General features: G+C 52.7%; 4 protein-coding genes across 4 annotated transcripts; 2 read left to right on the top strand and 2 right to left on the bottom strand.

Moving 5' to 3' along the window:
• Positions 1–213: 213 nt before the first annotated feature.
• Positions 214–1,484, top strand: CHGG_08719 (uncharacterized protein; the record flags this gene model as incomplete). The annotated part of the gene is made up of 3 exons (XM_001226645.1): positions 214–905; positions 1,141–1,193; positions 1,450–1,484. The coding sequence occupies 3 exons, from the start codon at positions 214–216 to the stop codon at positions 1,482–1,484; spliced, it is 780 nt and encodes a 259-aa protein (XP_001226646.1).
• Positions 1,485–2,048: 564 nt separating this feature from the next.
• On the bottom strand, positions 2,049–7,176 carry CHGG_08718 (uncharacterized protein; the record flags this gene model as incomplete). The annotated part of the gene is made up of 7 exons (XM_001226644.1): positions 2,049–3,380; positions 3,431–3,582; positions 3,741–4,021; positions 4,122–5,084; positions 5,157–5,566; positions 5,666–6,426; positions 6,504–7,176. 7 exons carry the CDS (start codon positions 7,174–7,176, stop codon positions 2,049–2,051), a joined length of 4,572 nt encoding a protein of 1,523 aa, XP_001226645.1.
• A 1,951-nt stretch (positions 7,177–9,127) lies between these two features.
• On the bottom strand, positions 9,128–10,235 carry CHGG_08717 (uncharacterized protein; the record flags this gene model as incomplete). The annotated part of the gene is made up of 2 exons (XM_001226643.1): positions 9,128–10,062; positions 10,121–10,235. 2 exons carry the CDS (start codon positions 10,233–10,235, stop codon positions 9,128–9,130), a joined length of 1,050 nt encoding a protein of 349 aa, XP_001226644.1.
• A 1,399-nt stretch (positions 10,236–11,634) lies between these two features.
• CHGG_08716 (uncharacterized protein) lies at positions 11,635–12,239 on the top strand (the record flags this gene model as incomplete). The annotated part of the gene is made up of 2 exons (XM_001226642.1): positions 11,635–11,860; positions 12,001–12,239. 2 exons carry the CDS (start codon positions 11,635–11,637, stop codon positions 12,237–12,239), a joined length of 465 nt encoding a protein of 154 aa, XP_001226643.1.
• Between the last annotated feature and the right edge of the window lie 5,455 nt (positions 12,240–17,694).

Below are 17,694 nucleotides of genomic sequence, written 5' to 3'. Positions count from 1 at the left end.
CGATGATGCCTCTCAATATGCCGAGGCCCGGCGAGCGTTCCCCATATTACACTCACCCCAGGGCTTCGGCACTTGTGCAGCAGCAGCATCCCAGTTCCGAACATGCTTAAGCCCTTGGTCGGCCCCTACACTAAACCACTACTTTGTTGTGATGGTTCACACGTATCTGTTATGACAGCAGATGCTTAGCCTCTTCGTTCACAAGTTATTACGATGCGCTCTATCGGTGCTTTCTCTTCTATAGTTATCCTTTTCGGCGCACTGCAAGCCGTGTTTGGACACCCCCTAGCCACCCAAGCAGCTGAATGCGACCGCTTGGTTTTGGCTAAGGCATCTGATGCTTACATCGCCACACAAGCGGCGGGCAACGTTACCCTGCTTCAGAGGGTTGTTTCCGATGGTTGGGAATACGAAGAAAACAACAAAAGGAAGGACCCCGCCCAAGGGGTACTGAGCAAGGCGCTCAAAATCGACCACCGCCGCACCAACTTTGACCTCGTGGCATGCGCAACGTACACCGAGGTTATCGTCAGCGACCCAGCCAATCCCTATGTCATTGGAACCCAGATCCGCCACGGAGATGATGGCCGTGTCACACTCATCGACACCATCGCCTCTACGACAAATTCGTGGCTGTTTGACGCCAAGAAGACGCTTGAGTACGTGCTGGGGGAAACATGGGATCCAATCCCCGAGGACAAACGTGACAAGAGGGATTTTATCCAGGCTGCTGGTGATGCCTATCTTGACATGTGGAGCAACGCTACAGCCTCAACAGCTGTTCCCTGGGGAACGCCCTGCGTTCGACTCGAAGGGTCTGTGTATACCGGAAAGGGGAGGCCTGACGACTCTTGCAAACCCGGAATCCCGTCCAACTCCAGCCAGGCGCCCAATACCCGCCGCCGGTATGTTATTGACGAGGCCATGGGATCAGTTAGCATCTTCTGTGTTTGGGAGCACATGATGATGGCGGCTGACAGTCACGAATTCCGTCTCGAAGGTGGGAGGCTCCGTTATGTACACACAATGACAGAGTGTGGTGGTCAGCGATGTACGCTGTGATTTTAATTACGAATCTGCCAAATGAAAGGGACAGATGATGTAGCAAGAACAAGCTGGGTATCTGGTATTTTTATATAGAGCAAGAGATAGGACAGGTGAAATACCGGTTGCTGCGGTACAGCTGAAGCCTCGTAAGCCCTAGTGAGTGTGAGGGGAAGTCATCATCTATCCACCCCAAGCCGACAACCGCCCTCGCCAACCACCAGATAAGACGACCAGCGATCGCCCGGGGCCGACGACCTACTTCGCTAGTATAATCGACGGCCTTCGGCTGTCAACTTCCTAGATTGTGGTTGTCTCTGGCCCTGGGCTTGATGGCTTGGTCCGTCTACTGGCTCGTGCTCAATTGTCAGCTACAATGACTTAACTTACCTAGCCACCTACTAGCTTCTCTATATTATAGGTATGAGGACTATATATAAATGGTTACGAGCGTTGTGGGTGCGAACGATGGTTGTGTTGTTGAGTCACAGCGCTACCAAATGTAAGATTATATACAATTAAGCAGCGAAGACTATATAACATCTAATCGCTCTCTAAGAAGTATTGAAGAAAGGTCTTGTAATAGAAACGACTCTTCTATAGAGATTTATAAGGGGAGTATCTTTACTCTCCTCTTTATAAAATAAGTTAGCTAAGATTAATAATAATATTCCAATTACTTTAACTTATAAGATAACGTAGTAAGGAAGGGTAAATATTATTAATAAAATTGCTGGCGTCGCTTCGTTCGTCAGTCGCGCGGCCCTTCGCTACGCTACGGGGCGCTTGCTTCCTCTCTCCCGCTCCTGGCAATTTTCCTGTCCCTCTCCGGAGGACAATCCGGGTCAGGGTTGAATACGGGAGAGACGAAGCGCCAATATCTGTCCGTCGGCCAACAACTCCATCTACTTGAGCGGTCTTCTTACACTTAACTATAGCTACTAATCGTTTCTATTCTGCCACTCACGTTACGTCTCTACAGTCACGTCCTCGCTACTTACAAATCAATTAGACTCTGAGGGAACCTCCCCCGCCACAGCATCTAACGCCTGCAGCTGCCTGGTAGCGTGATCGGACAACTTCAACCCCATAGCTCGTGATGGTGTCTCGCGGTAGATCCTGCTGCGGTCGAAGGGCCGCTCAAACATCAGCCCGCCGGGTGTCTTCACCCGCGAGACGGCCACGTAGGAAAGGCCAGAAGCAAACTCTGGCGCAGAGATATCGCAGACGACCTTGTCCAGGGTGATGCTCTGTGACTTGTGGACGGTGATCGCATAGCTGACCAGCAGCGGGAACTGGTCTCTCGAACATGAGTTGGCGCCGACCATGAAGTCCTGCCGCACTTGGAGGATGGGAACAGCCAGTTTCCCTCCACTACGGAGCGGCTCCCCGTTCGGCATCGTGAAGGCCGGGCCGTCGTAGTCATCGAAGGCCACCATGATGACCTCGGGCGGGTCTCGCAGCACGTCGGCACCTTCTTTCCAGGATATGTCGTAGACTGTCCCCTGTGCGCCGTTGACGAGCCCGACGTCGGCCCACAAATTCCGCGTCAGCATCACCCTGCAGCCAACACACAAGGGCAAGCGCTTGGCCAAGTTGCCGGCATTTGAGGATCCAACCTTTTCCGCACTAACACCCTCGTGCTTTGCCTCGACCTGAATGGCGGGGCTGTCCAGGCCAGGCATGTGTTGGTGGTTGTACTCGACGACCTGGGTCTTGGTGGGATAGATGCGAAGCGCATCAGCAAAGCTTTCAACCTCCTCGGGTGAGAGCTTGACAGAACACCTCGAAGAAAGGAGCTCCCAGGAGGGTACCGACACATCAGCCATTCGCAGTTCTTCCAAGGCCCGCCGGAAAGAAGCCTGGTCTTCGCCCTGCTGCCGCTGTATCGTGGTCAGGAACACGGACTTGTCGAATGAGAGGTACGCGTTGCGCCCGACCATCTCGATATCCTTCAGGTCGTCGCGCGTTGAGTACAGCGGCTTGTTCAGAACGGGGGGAAGCTGGAAGAAGTCCCCGATCAGGATAACGCTGAGGCCGCCGAAGAACTCGTCGCGATTCTCCGGGAACACCTCTCGTAGGCGCTGGTCGATCCACGCGAGGGTCTTGAGGCCGAGCATGCTCTTCTCGTCAATCACGAGGTAGTGGATACCCCTGAACCGCCGCTGCAAGGCGATGGAGGGGTCGTCGGGGGTCTCGGAGAGCGAGCGGTAATTGCCGCCGACGGGGAGTCGCAGAAGGGAATGCAGAGTCTGTCCCCCGATCTGGTTGCTCGCCACGCCCGTCGGAGCTGCTCTGACGATGGGGGAGGGCCGGCCATAGAAAGCCGCCTTGGCCTGAAGATGAGAAAATATCACCTTCACCATATACGACTTGCCAGTCCCACCCCTCCTCCATCGATCTGCAGCCAGAGGGGCGGAGGCCGACGGTTCTCGTTCTTCGCCCTGAAGTGGCGCATAATCGTGTCGTATACCTGACGCTGCTGTGTGTTCAGCGTATCACGGGCTGCGAGAGGCATATCTTCCACGTCGTAATTGCCTGGAGTCCCTCCGCGAAGCTGCACCTAGTAGCTCCCAGTAATGAACTCCTCGTAATAATAGCGGCCGACGTGTCGCGCCCAGTCGTAGTTGACATCCAGGTCTCGGCGGCCAAGCAAGTCGGCCCGTTCATCGGGAAGCTCAATGTCGGGGACCAACCGCGCCATCTCCTGCCAGTCCTCGACCGGGTAATGTCCCCGGCGTCCCCCTCTGGCTCAAACTCCTCCTCATCTGGAGACGGATCAGGCTCGTCAACCGTGCCGTAGTGGTCGTCCGGGTGGTCGTGATGCTCAAGGCAGTAGCGATAGGCAGATGCGTGGTTGTCGAACTGTCGATCATCAACCTGGGACAGATCTTCCGTCTGGCGGTGGGGATGGCTTAGCAGCAGCTTGACCCGGCAGAAGTCGGAGTACTGCTGATGTGAGCGAACTGGCTTGTAACTACCGGGGGTAATAATACAACACCCTAGGCATCGCAGGCGGCCGCCAAATCGCCCATTTGTCCGCATTTCGTGCCTTGAAGTTCCAGTTTTGTAGGAACTCGAAGTAGGAGACATCCTGCATATGATCGGGCCGTCGGAGATACTTCTCGTAGACTGTCCGAGACTCTTCAATATCGCCATCCGCCGTAATGTCAATTGCACGAGCGTGTCTCTCGCGGGACCTACAGTCAACGCTCTGCACCACTCGGCTGTCCTCTTGCAGAGGGAGTCCCAGGAGGATATGACAGATCTCCTGCGCAGAGTAGTCCCTCTCTTCGATTAGTTTATTCATCATCTTTGACATAAAAGAAATCATCGGGTTGTTGTCTGATATGTGGGGAAGGATACTCTGGGCAATCTGCGCATATGTGCTAGTCCGGGCCTCAGACTTGGTGCAATACTTCCCAGCATAGTTGACAACAGCCTCCACACTCGTGCGGGGCGAGCAATCTGTATTGGCCAGCCAGCAAAGAGACACCAGTGGATTGTACTGGTTTAGGTGGGTGCCGTTGCGCTCTGTTTCGAACGACCACCAGCTCTTTCCGGGCCCCTTGATGACCGCGGCAGCCTCTCGTATAGGCCGGGGGAAGAGAAACCGACACGTGGGCTGTGGTGGCGGCGGTTCCTCTCCGGTTGTCTCTCCAGCCTCGGTTCTTGCTTCGGCCTCTCTGGCTCGCTGGGAATCCTTCTTCGTCACCCGCAGGCAGTAGGTCGACGAGCAGTGGTGTCGTTGGCAGCGGTTGACGATTCTGTTTAACCACTCCCGAGTAACGTCCATCTCCAGAGGGTCAACAGACAAAGTGTTGCCCTCGTCAGCACCCTGATCTTGCTGCGGGTTTACTGCTGTCACGTGGTATCCCCAGATCCTCGCGAAATGCTCTCTCAACTCGGGGGTTGCCATATCAGGAGCAGGGCTCCCATGGAACCAGTAGAGCCCATGAGAATGACTACTGCCGCGGCCTTGCCACTCGTACCGGTACCAAAAGTCGGCCACGTTGGACTTTTTCTTCAGCACAATCTTCCTGCAAAGCGAGTTCCGCGAGTGGAAGTGCTAGGCCGCGATATGCGGGTTCTCCCGCAACAGCCGGCGGGACTTGGCCATGCGTCTCGGCTCATCAAGCGCCTTCCACTCCTCGTACTCGGGCATGTGCTGGTAGAGGCTCTGCCAGTGCAGGTCGGCTGGGCTCAGTGTGATGAAAGCAGAGGGGACACCAAGACAGTGCGCAAAAGACTCGCACTCGCGACGTCGGCGGTACCAAAAGGGGCGTGTGTCTTTGATGACACCAGCATAGCGAGAGATCCGGTTGAGGATGGCCTGGGCCTCTGGCGTGTCCGGATCGGCAAGCGCCTCCTGCAGCGCCTCCTTCGTAAGAGGCGTTCGGTGGTTCTTGCTGACGTAGAATCGGCTATGACCCCTCGCCTGCTGCCTCATCAGAGTGTTTAGCGCGATAAATCGGAAGCTGTGATGTTTGGCAAATCGGCCATCCTCCCATTTCATGGCATGCTGGATGTAATTTTAGCAGGAGATCTTGCGCTGTCTAGGCTCGACAAAATCCGCAACTCCCCGAGGGAACAGGGTCGGGCAGGCGAGAGAGAGCAGCACATGCTTTTGATTGAACTCATCGAGGGGAGTGCGCCGGATGGAAGGCATCTGCAGCTGGTGAGCAGCCTGGGGGTCGACTGACTCTAGGGGCACTTGCTCATTGACCTCAGTAGCCCCATCATTGACTCGCCCTTGAAGCTGGTTCAATTCCGAATCATGGATTAGCGTATTGGGCACTGCGGCTTCGTCAACAACCTCTCTGTCCTCTTCCGGTTCTTCAACAGGGCCAGAATCTGCAGGCAAACCTCCAGACTCGGCGACCTCGTAGATATTCAGCTGGTCAAAGACGTCACCGTCCTCTGGCAACTGGGAGAGGTTGTTGTAGTTCCAGGTGAAATTTCTGTAGCCAAGGTGGTTGTCGGCGAGGAATCTGAGCCATGTCTCGACTGCTGCTCGGTGGACTCGGAAGCGGTTGCGGAATTGTCGATCCATCTGTTCGACCGCTTCGGATCCACGCGGTCGGAGGATGACAATGTCCAAATCCTTGGGCAGCAAGGGAAGCTCTGAGTACACCTTGCCCACGTCGCGCAAAAGTGTACAACATGCCCACGATAACTTGTATTGCTGCCCACGAACCTGACGCTGATTAGCTAGTACACTCTCTCGCAGGGAAGCATCGCATACAGTGAATACATTGACGCTGACGTGCACACGCGCAATGAAAAGCTCCTCCAACGGCTCTAGTTGGGGCAACTGTGGTGGGACCGGGCCAAAATCAAGGTTGTTCTCTGCGGAGAAAAAAAAGGTTCCTCCTGCCGTTTCTTGTCATCCTTGTCGTGGCAGCGCTTACAAACGCCATCCACCATGAGCTTGATGTCAAACCAGCGCTCCTTGCAACGCAGGCATCGTTGCATCTCCTCTGCGGCAAGCGCTTCGTCGAACTCCCTCTTGATCGCAATGTCTTCGGCCAACAGCGGCGTCTCCTGGTCATCGCCTGTAAACCGCGGACCGGGTTCGTTAAATTCGCGCGGAAGGTTTCCTTCGTGGAGGGTTTGCATGCGTGGGCGGCCGATGGGATTGTGTGCTAGCCGAGGACGTCCGCGAGGGCGTCCGCGAGACCCAACCGCGGGTTCGTTCAATTCTCGTGGAGGGTTTTCTTGGGGAAGATTTTGCGTAGGTGGGCGGCCAACAGAATTGCGTGCTAGCCGAGGGCGTCCGCGAGGGCGTCCGCGAGACTGAGCTGAAGATATAGACGGAGGATAATAGCGTTTAGGAGGGCGTCCGCCGCCGCGGGGCTGTGGCGGTGTATGTCGCAAGTCATCCGCGTCACCACCCAAACCATCTCCCTCAGCTGCTTGCACGGGTAGCAAATCGGCTCGGCTAGTCGCAGGCACCTCGTCCTGAGCATTGAGCTGCTGTTGTCGAATGAAGCCGCTTAACGTCGGGGTTTGTGAAGGCTGCACGCCATGGCGTCGCTCCACGCGGTGGTGTCTCTGGATTGTCAATCGTTGATCCCGTGCGGCTGCCATTTCTGGGGTATCTGTAGGAACGCGACCCCTTTCGTGATACATCGTGGCAAGAACGCCGTGTGTAACGTTTCGTCGAACTCCAGGTGCAAGCGCCGGTGCGAAAGGAAGGGGAAGATTTTCTCCGCGGGCGATTGCGCGAGAAATCTCAATACTTGCTCGTGACGCTTGAACCTGCGATAGGTTAGCTGAAGAAAAAAAAAAAATCGTAACTAGGGATATCACATGAAGCCTTTTCTTGTGCCGGCAACTTAGACAGTTGACAACAATCCTTCCGTTCCCGCGTGCATGGAGAAACTGATCAATGTTTTGCTCGGTGTTGCAATTAGTACATGTCTTGCGTGCCACAGCCGTCTCCACCGCCGCCTCAGTAGCGCCGCCTAGAACGACTATCACGTCTTCCATAGAAACAACCTGGAATTGAAAAGCGGCAGACGTGCAAACGGATGGAGTGGCGACGTTCGCGAAGGTCGAGCGGATTGCGAGGGCATGAATGGTGCAGTTTAGGGAGAACCAATAAGACAGGTGACGAAGTGAACTTCGAGCCGGAGCGTGGTTGTTAACTAATCAGTTTTGCATACAAATTTCTTATCAGTTTTGCATACGAATTTCTCTTATCAATTTCGCATAGTAATTTCCAAAAGTTTGAGCGCAATATTGTCCTCCGGACAGGATTATTTCCTACACCGATATGCCCGTGGGCGCGCCGGTCCTTCTACCGCTATTTACAAAGGAAACCGTACCCTATGGGCCGGACAAAAACCTCTGCCTACCCCTTCGCGACTACAATGTATGAATCCATCTAACTACGAAAAGAAAGGGGGCCCTTTGCCGGCCGCCGGACTCTCTAGCCCTCTCCCTCCACGGTTTCTAGCTCTAGCCTTCTGGCTAGACTGTACTCCAGTAGCCGGCCAGAGTCCATCAGCCAGCCCAGGACCTTCCTAACAAGCCTAACGCTACGGGCACCTACTTTCCGTAGTACGGTTTGTCAGTCCCCATGTGACCGAATCTCCCGGTGTTCCCACGGTCTCTGTAACGTTGGGTCAAGGCACCAAACCACCAAGTGATCCACAGTCTCCCTGCCTTCCCCGCACCCGCAGTAGGGGGTACGGACCTCCGGGACCTTAACCCTGGGCCTTCGTAAGGCCCTCGTACCTCTGTAGGGCTTTTTTCGTGAAAGGGAGAGCTGGGGGGTCTTCATCGGCCATCCTCCTACCAACCCCCTCTTGCCTTGGTCTCTGTTGCTCCCACCGGGCCTGCCAGGCTAGTTCCATCACTTCGCCGGTTTTCAACTTCTTGCCTCTCTTTTCTCCTGTCTTCCACCTCTGGCTAGCCCACCGGCCCACTATAATAGTGGCTTACTCGGTGGGTTGTTGGGGCCTGCGGGCCATGACGGGGCTTCTGTCCTCGGTCCTTCTTCTTCTTTCTAAACCTGCGGTAGACTCTGTTGCAAGCCTCTGTGATCAAGTGCCTCGGGGTAGTCTTTGGGGCTTCTGGTCCCACCCCTGTTTGTAGGGTCTCATTGCGTAGCCGGTCTTCGAAGTCGGCAAGCCGTTTGTTGAGGTAGAGGTCCAGTGGTGGCACCCAACGTATATATATATTATAACTTAGCTATACCTTTATTTATTTAAACTTTTAATAATTAAAAGACTCCTCTATTCTTTCTATTCCGCTTTTTGTTATGAAGATTAATATTATTTTTAATAAGAAATCTCTTCCTTTAGCTAAGGATTATAATATTAAAGATTTTATTCTAGTCCATATAAGTAATAACCTTAAATTAATGGAACGTTAAGATTTAAATACCTATTAATAATAATATTATTATTTTTTACACCGATATGCCCTGGGGCGCGCCGGTCCTTCTACTGCTATTTACAAAGGAAACCGTACCGTATAGGCCGGATAAAAACCTCTGTCTACCACTTTGAGTCAACAATCTATGAATCCGTCATACTGCAAAAGAAAGGAGGCCCTTTGCCGGCCTCCGGGCCCTCTAGCCCTCCCCATCCACTGTTTCTAGCTCCAGCCTTCTGGTCAGCCTATACTCCAGTAGCCGGCCAGAGTCCATCAGCCAGCCAAGGACCTTCCTAACAAATCTTCTGCTCCGCGCACCTACTCCCCGTAATACGGTTTGTAGGTCCCGATGTGACCGAATCTCTTTGCCGTCCCACGGCCTTTGTAACGGCGGGTCGGGGCACCAAACCACCAAGTGCTCCACCGTCTCCCTGCCTCTCCCGCACTCGCAATAGGGGGTACGGACCTCCGGGACTTTCACCCTGAACAGGTAGTCCCGGAGGCCTATATCCCCGATACGGGCCTGGGAAAGGAGGGAGCTCTGCGCCTTTGTAAGACCTTCGTGTCTCATCAGAGCTTTGTCGGTAAATAAGAGGGCTGGGGGGTCTTCGTCGGCTATCCTCCTGTTTAATACCCTCTGTCGAGTAGTACTTTGTTGACTAGCTCTCTGTTGTTCCCACCGGGCCTGCCAGGCCAGTTCGACCACCTCCTTGGTATTCGACCCCTTAACCTTCCCCCCGATCTTCCATTTGTAGTTAACCCACTGGGCCACTACACTAGCGGCTAGTTCAGTGGGCGTGGGACTCTGCGGGCCCTGACGGGGCCTCCGGCCTCGGGTTTTCCTCCTCTTGTTGAACCTTCGGTAGACCTTATTGCAGGCCTCAGTAATTAGATGCCCCGTGGTTATTCTCTCAGCCTCCGGCCCAGCCCCTGATTGTAGGGCCTGCTTCTGTAGCCGGCCCTCGAAGTCGGCCAGCCGCTTGTTGAGATATAGGTCTAGCGGTGGCACCCAGGCCTCTGTTTCTAAGCACCGAATAGGACCTGACTTGTATGCCCCTACTACTATTCGAAGGCTCCTGTTCTGAGCTTTTGACAAGACCTTTGCAGGCCCCTTCGGCCCTGTAGCTCTTGGAGCTGTTGGTTGGTGGAAGCTGGAGGCTCCGTAAGCTATGGCACTGCGGATGCACTTTACGTAGACCTCCCGAGCCCTGGATAGGCTCGGGCCCCACGTCTTTGCTGCAATCCTCGATAAGGCGAAATCTTGGGTTTTGAGTTTCCGTTCCACAGCTTGTTGGTGCGCCCTCCATGATAGCTTCCAGTCCAGCCAGACTCCTAGGAACCGAGCCGATTCCACTGGCTTAACTGTGCTGTAGCCACTAGCCCCTGGGTGGGCCAGGGCCACCGGGTTCTCCCACTGTCTCCGACCTTTGTTGAAGTGAATTAATTCGCACTTTTGAGGTGCGAACGCCATCCCCCGGGTACCAGCCCACTGCAAGCAGGTCTTCCAAGCTTTTTCCAGTTGCTGTGTATTGGCCTCTGGGTTCTTTCCAAAGGCCAGTAGGTTTGTGTCGTCTGCGAACCCTACTATGCTAACCAGTGGATGGGCTGTTTTCAGGGCCTGATATAGGGAGGCAATGTAGAGGATAAATAGGATCGGGGATAGTGGTGAGCCCTGGGGGACTCCCGCTATGACTGGGATGTCCTCTGTTTTCTGGCCGTCGAAGTGGAGGATCGCAACTCTGTTACTTAACCACGCCTTCACCCACAGAACCACCCACTGTGGGTAACCCTGTAGCCGAAGAGTGGCTAGTAGCCGGGTGTGGTTGACGGTGTCGAATGCCCCTGAGATATCCAACTGTAGAAGGGAGGCGGTTGCTTTCTGCCGCCAGGCCTCCTGAACTCGGGCTACGACTAGCCGAATCGCTACCTCTGTTGACCTGTGCTCTCGGTTTCCCATCTGCTCCGCTGGTAGCAGGCCGTAGGCCTCTGCAGCACTAGTAATCCTCTTTGCTACCAGTGCTTCTATGACCTTCCCAACTGTAGGTAGGAGGGCTATAGGCCTGTAACCTCCTGGAGTTCGGTAGGTACTCGGCTCTTTTCCGGGCTTTTGTAGGACAACTGTTTTGGCTCTCTTGCTTATTCTTGAAATATATAATCTTCTCTAGGCTACTAAGCTAGATACCCTAGTTCTAGGAAGTAGTTTGGAGAATACCGATAGTTATAGACTAGAACTACATAAAACCTCATTTGGGATCCTCTAGATTAGGTTTATAGCTGTTATGTTGTTGCCTATAAAGACTAATAACTAGTGGTAATAGGAATTTTCAAGGTTTACATTTTCTATAATAGTTAAAATATTACTTCCAGTATTGTTGGTCCCTATATCGCTTCCTTTTATAATATTCGAACCCTCATTTCCCTTACAATAATATTATTATAAAGATTCTTATCCTATCCCTATCGCTTATATTCTAGCTAGTAGAGTTAAATAGCTTATCTCTCCAATTATTCTTTATATAACTATTATATAATATTTACTTCATAGTAGGCCCCCACTAACTAGTTAGACGCACACATGTGTGCGCTTACGCAGTTAAGTGTCGAATTGCTTAGTTAACTAGTTACGTCATTCCAGTGAGTAGTTAATGCATCTAACGCGGCCCATTTCCTTGCCACAACAGACGACATACTGCCCACCCTGCCGCTATGGCCACCTTCCCAGACCACTGCCTCCCTCCAGAGGGCATTTTCGAGACCCGTAAAGCCTTATTCGAATCAATCAACGCATACGCAAAGCCTCGAGGCTATGCTTTTACAACCCAGAGGTCAATACGCGGGCCTGGTGGCTTCTTGAGACTCTTCTTTGCATGCGATCGTAGTCGCCGACTACCTTTGTCGCCAGAGCGAGATCGCCAGAGGAAGACGACTGCCCGTATGACGAATTGCCCCTTTTCGGTCCTCGCAGTAGATTCTAGTGAAGGCTAGACTCCAAATCACCGTCAAGATCGTCGCTTTGCAACCCATAACCACGGACCAAGCTTACATCCAACTGCACACCCTGTGCAACGACAGCTCTCAGGCGGTACATTCACAGCTACCAATGCTCTCAGAAGCTAGCCTTGCGCCAAAGGATATCCAGACAGTCGTCCGGCAAAGTGGTTATTTTGCAACACGCCAAGACATCTACAACCGTATCGCCCATGTCCGCCGGGAATCTCGTCAAGGCCAGAGTCCAATCCATGCGCTTGCAAATCAGCTCGAGGAAGAGGGCTTTTGGAGCCGTGTGCAGTACGGGCCAGATAGACAGGTAACGGCAGTTCTCTTCGCGGATCCCGGCTATCTTGCCTACCTTCGAGCGTACCCTGAAGTCCTCCTTCTCGACTGTACGTATAAGACGAACAAGTACGGTATGCCACTTCTTGACATGATCGGCGTGGATGTAACTGGGCGCTCCTTTTGTATTGTCTTTGCGTTCTTGAGCGGCGAAACTAAAGAAGACTATATGTGGGCTGTCGAGCGGTTGAAGACTTTGTACGAGCAGTGTGGCGGAGTCTTGCCATCTGTTATTCTAACAGATCGGTGCCTAGCTGCTATAAACGCAGCTTCAACTATCTCTCCGTCAACAACATCTCTCTGTACATGGCACGCAAATAAGGCAGTTCTTGCGCGTTGCCAGCCAGCATTTCCAGAAGCTGAGGCGTGGAAGGAGTTCTACGCTTTTTAGTTCTCTCTTCTTGACTCGCCAACTCAAGAGATCTACGAGGAGCGTCTAAATGAGTTCGAAAACAAGTACGGTTCAACGAACTTTACGCAGGTTGGCTATATTAAGGAGACATGGCTTCTACCGTTTAAGGAGAAGCTTGTCTCTGCCTGGGTCGACCTGGAAGCTCATTTTGGAAATACGGCTACCTCGCGTGTTGAAGGGATTCATGGACTTCTTAAGTCGTACCTCCAGAGGTCGACATTCGACCTCTTCGAAGCGTGGAAAGCGATTCGATTTGCGTTGATCTGAGTTGCAGTCTAACCAAGCTAAGCAACAGATCCGCATACCCCTCAAGCCCGACAAAGCTCCATATAGGGCTATACACGGCTGGGTCTCGCACAAAGCGCTACGGAAGGTTGAGGAGCAGCGGCGACTGCAGTGGAAAGACCCTCCTCCGTCGCCTACTTGTACAGGCACTTTTACCCTGGTCTACGGGCTCCCTTGTGTACATGTCTTGACTAGACGTCAAGAGCCTCTTCTTCTTGAAGATTTCCATTTCACTGGCACTCAATACATGATGGGGCTCCAATTCAGCTACTAGAACCCCGTCGTATAGAGCCCATAGCTATGACAAGTAGGCTCCCGGCGTCAAGTACAAAGCGGGAGCCCAGTGTCTTCGAGATCGTCGACCAGGCAACGCGGGTTAAATGGCCAAGCCAGGGTACAGCTTGTGGTGAAATTGGCCATAGACGAACCTCTCGAGTGTGCCCGAAGCGTTATTCAGACGCTGTACAGATTGACTAAATGGCTGGCTAGTTGCGTTGGTTGCAGGGTGGGCGGTATGTTGGCTATGGTGGTGGAAAAGGGGCAAGGAAATGGGCCGCATTAGATGCATTAACGTAATCCGTTATCTTTCCAGTCAGACCACCTTTCCGGTCACTTTACTGCCCCACACCCCACCACGTCGACTTCGGATTCGCTCCACTACGCCATTGTGCCCGGCAAAATGCCAAAGCCTCTACAGCACGAAGATATGATCCAATTAGCACTCGAGGTCTTACGTTCAGGCCAAATCAAAAGCATTCGCAAGGCTACAGCCGCATTAGACGTACCAAATACGATTTTACAAGAACGCGTCAAGGGGGTGCTACACGTCAACAAGCGCAAGTCAAGAGTCGAAAGCTACTCCCGACCGAAGAATCTGCCCTGATTCAATGGATCGAATCATTGGACGACCGTGGGATGTCGCCAACGATCGGTTATATCCGACAGATGGCCGACCTTCTTCTCCGCGAGCGTGGAGGCTTCACTTTACTCGACGCGTCTCTTATATCCACCCCCGTCCCGGCAATGACTGTCGGCAAGAAACTGGGCCCAGCGGCTTCTTCATCGGCATCCCCATCTGAACATACAAAGTATTCTAGGAAGTATTACTATCAACGACCCTTATGCAAGGACTCGGGAAAGGTTTCAGCGTGGTTTGCACGAGTGCAAAAGACTATCAACGAATACGGTGTTCTTAACAACGACATCTACAATTTTGACGAAACTGGTTTCCAGATGGGTGTTGCAAGCACGTTTAAAGTGGTCACTCGATCTGACCGACGGAATCGGCCTGTTGTTAAGTCCGTGCACCCACCTCCCGGTCAGGCCACCAACCGATCAAATTTCCCCATCTGCCTCCCCATTTTCAGTATCTACAGGAGGGTCGAAAATTGACCATTCCAGCCACATATCTTCAAATACATAACCATCTACTTTCTCTAAGGGTTCTAGCTGCTTTGCAAGTGCTTTTCTAGCCTGCATAATCTGTTCAATCTGGGCAAACCGGGTGTTGCGATCCATCCTGACTTCCTTCCTTTTTCTCGGCCTTAGTCTATCTACCTCAGCTTCCAGTGCCCGGATCTTCTGTTCTTGACTAGCTGCCTTGATGGCTGTATTGTCAAGGCTTTTGCCCACCTTTTTGAAAAGACTCCTAGCCACTGGGTCTATTGTTTGCAGTCGTCGTAGACGGACATTTGTTGATATCAATCTGTGGACCTCCTGGCTGCGGTTTGGAGTCTTGATTAGCCGACGACTGGCTGGCTGGCTGGCTGGCTAGCTGACTGACTGGCTGGCTGGATAGCTGACTGGCCGGCCGACTGACTGACTGGCTGGTTGGGTTCAACAGTAGACGGCTCATCAGAGGTTTGTCTAGGTTGACTGGCCACAATCCTGATGCCTTCCAGCCACTTCGGATATTCCTTTCTTTGATGGCATCGTTCCTGGCTTGCGCATAACGCCGTAAGAAGAGCCTCTTGCCAATGGGGGCACAGTCTGTCATCACAGTGAGGTCGTTGATACCACGGCGGTAAGTGGTCTTCAACGGAGAGAAAACCGACAGGTTGAGGGGCTGTAGAACGTGGGAGGCATGTCCAGGTAAGAAGAGGAGGTAGATATTGTTGGAAAAACAGGTCCACATGAAGTCGTCAGTCTCGTGGCTACCGTGGCCATCAACAATAAGGAGCCTCTTCTTCGATGTCGCCGTCGTCGGACAAAAGATCTTTGTCAGCCACTTGAGGGCATTATCATTAGATGTCCAGCCATTCTGACTCGTCGAAAACCGCCAGTTGCGTAATGGATCAAGGTCTTGGTCGTTATCAGGGAACCACTGTTGTTGGATGTCTTTCCCCTTGAAGATGACTAACGGAGGGAGAGCTTTTCGGGTTGCTGAGATGCACTCTATAATGGTTGTCCAGATCCGGGATTCGGGGTGTTTCGACAACGCTTCCTTCTTCTCCGATGATCCAACGCATAAGCCGTTGATTCCCAGACCTTTCATTATCCCTATTTCATCCATATTCCCAACGGCCTTGCGGGTCAATTGTCTGGATGACTGGGATCGCGAGGAGATGGAACCAGGCCTTGATAACATCAGTACTAGCTGCATCCAACCGTTTGATATCCATACGTCTATCTTTCTTCGTCTTTAAAACTGGATATCTTCCGATGAACTTCTGAAGCCAGTGTTTACCGATAGTCTGGTCAGATCCAGAGGGACGGAGGATACGGTTAGCACAGACCTCGATTTGTCGATGCTTCACCGGAAGCCCTAGAGCTTCCTGGGCAAGAACCCAGTCGGCCAAGTGTTTTTCTTGACCAGGGCTGAGCTTCTGCATCGCCTGTGCTTTGTACTGTCCCTTCGGTTAGGCGTTGGCGACGACTCGGTCCCGGAGGGTAGAAAAGGAAACTCCCCATGCCTCGCTAGCTTTGCGGATGGATTGGCCATCCCTGACGGCTTGGATTGCCTGCTGGATGTTATCTTCTGGAGCCATGGAAGAGAAAATTTGAATAAGAGTAATGGAGCTGAATTTGAGCTTGTTTTGGTGGAACTGGGTGGTTTGGAATAGAGAGGGTGCCGAATCAGGGTGGAAAAAAATTGATCGGTTGGTGACCTGACCGGGAGGTGGGTGCACGGACTTATCCAGCCGGGAAATCGAGAGTGGACAACTGTCATCGCATTAACGCATCTGGCTGGAGTGTTGATCCAATGATCATCTTCGAAGGAAAAGTCCACATTTCGTCATGGTACGACATCTCAGCACTGCCAAAGACGTGGCGGATTGGAGTCGGCGATAACGGCTGGACAACCGATGAGCTTACCTTTGCGTGGCTTCGAGAAGTCTTCGAGCCACAGACACGAAACCGGACTGTTGGTCGATATCGGCTTCTTATCCTCGATGGTCATGCAAGTCATTCGACGCCTGAATTCGACAAATTCTGTACTGAACCTCGGATCCTTACAGAGTGTATGCCTCCGCACTCGTCGCACTGCCTCCAGCCCCTTGACGCTAGCTGTTTTGCTGTGCTGAAGCGGACGTACGGCGACCTCGTCAAAGAGATGATAGCACTCGGGGTTTTATCACATCCACAAACCAAGGTTCCTCGAACTGTTTCTTGAAGCTCAGAAAAAGACGTTCAGCACAAGAAACATCGTAAGTGGCTTTAGGGCTACAGGGCTCGTGCCTCTCGATCCAACTCAGGTTCTTTGTCGGCTACAAACCAGGATACGGACACCAAGTCCCCCTCCTACCCCTACCCAACCGCCAAGTCTGCCTCTCAAAACGCCAGTAAACATCGTCGAACTTGACTCTCTCTAGAGGAAACACCAGAGAGAGATAAGCCCCACGGATCAGGCGCTTCAGAAAATCATCAAGGGTTGCCAGATGGCAATGCACAACGCTGCTCTTGTGCAGGAAGAGAACTGGCGACTTCGAGCTGAAAATGGTCGACAAAAAAGAAAGCGGGCACGCCGAGCTTTCATTCAGGCAGGAGGGACTATGACGATTGGAGAAGGGATGACACACATTGAGGCCTCCCAGAATGCTCTTCAGAAGGGCCAAAGAAGCCAGGAAGCTCGTCGAGAGGTCGAAGGAGAGGTGGGGCCATCGGACACGACTGCGCCAAAGGCACGAAAGCGTGCGCAGCCGAAGTGTAGTGTTTGTAGCTCAATCAAGCACAACGCCAGAAAATGCCCTTGTAAATAAGGACTCGAATTATGTAGAATGCATTCCGAATAGACTCTCTTTTGCATTGTGAGGTGCGTCCGAAGTCGACGTGGTGGGGTGTGGGGCAGGAAAGTGACCGGAAAGGTGGTCTGACCGAAAAGGTGATAGATTACGTTATAGTATTAGTAGTAAGTTAATAAGGTATATAAGTGCTTCCTTTAATATTAACAAGGATTAATACTATAGTATACGAGGGATAGCCACATTAGGATACCTCTTTAATAGAGGGCCCTGGACGGGGGGGATCGTTGATACGAACAAGGTAGTAGAAAGGGACTAGAGGGCTAGGTGGTTAAAGGAACGGGACGGCAGAGCGATCGCCAGACCGGCGGACGACTTTGACCATCAGCAGGAGACGCTATTCCGGAACGGAACCCTAAGGAGGCATGACGGTCTCAGCAAGGCCAAGAGCTCACTGCTGTTCAAATCCGGACGGGAGTAATAGGCTTACGGGACTTCTTGTTTACACGGGGAGTCCCGGACGTTCTGACTCCTGCCTACAAGTGTGGCGAGGGA

The sequence above is a fragment of the Chaetomium globosum genome, genomic scaffold (genome assembly GCF_000143365.1).
Source record: "Chaetomium globosum CBS 148.51 scaffold_6 genomic scaffold, whole genome shotgun sequence".
Classification (NCBI taxonomy): Eukaryota; Fungi; Ascomycota; class Sordariomycetes; order Sordariales; family Chaetomiaceae; genus Chaetomium; species Chaetomium globosum.
This window is presented reverse-complemented; position numbering and strand designations above follow the sequence as displayed.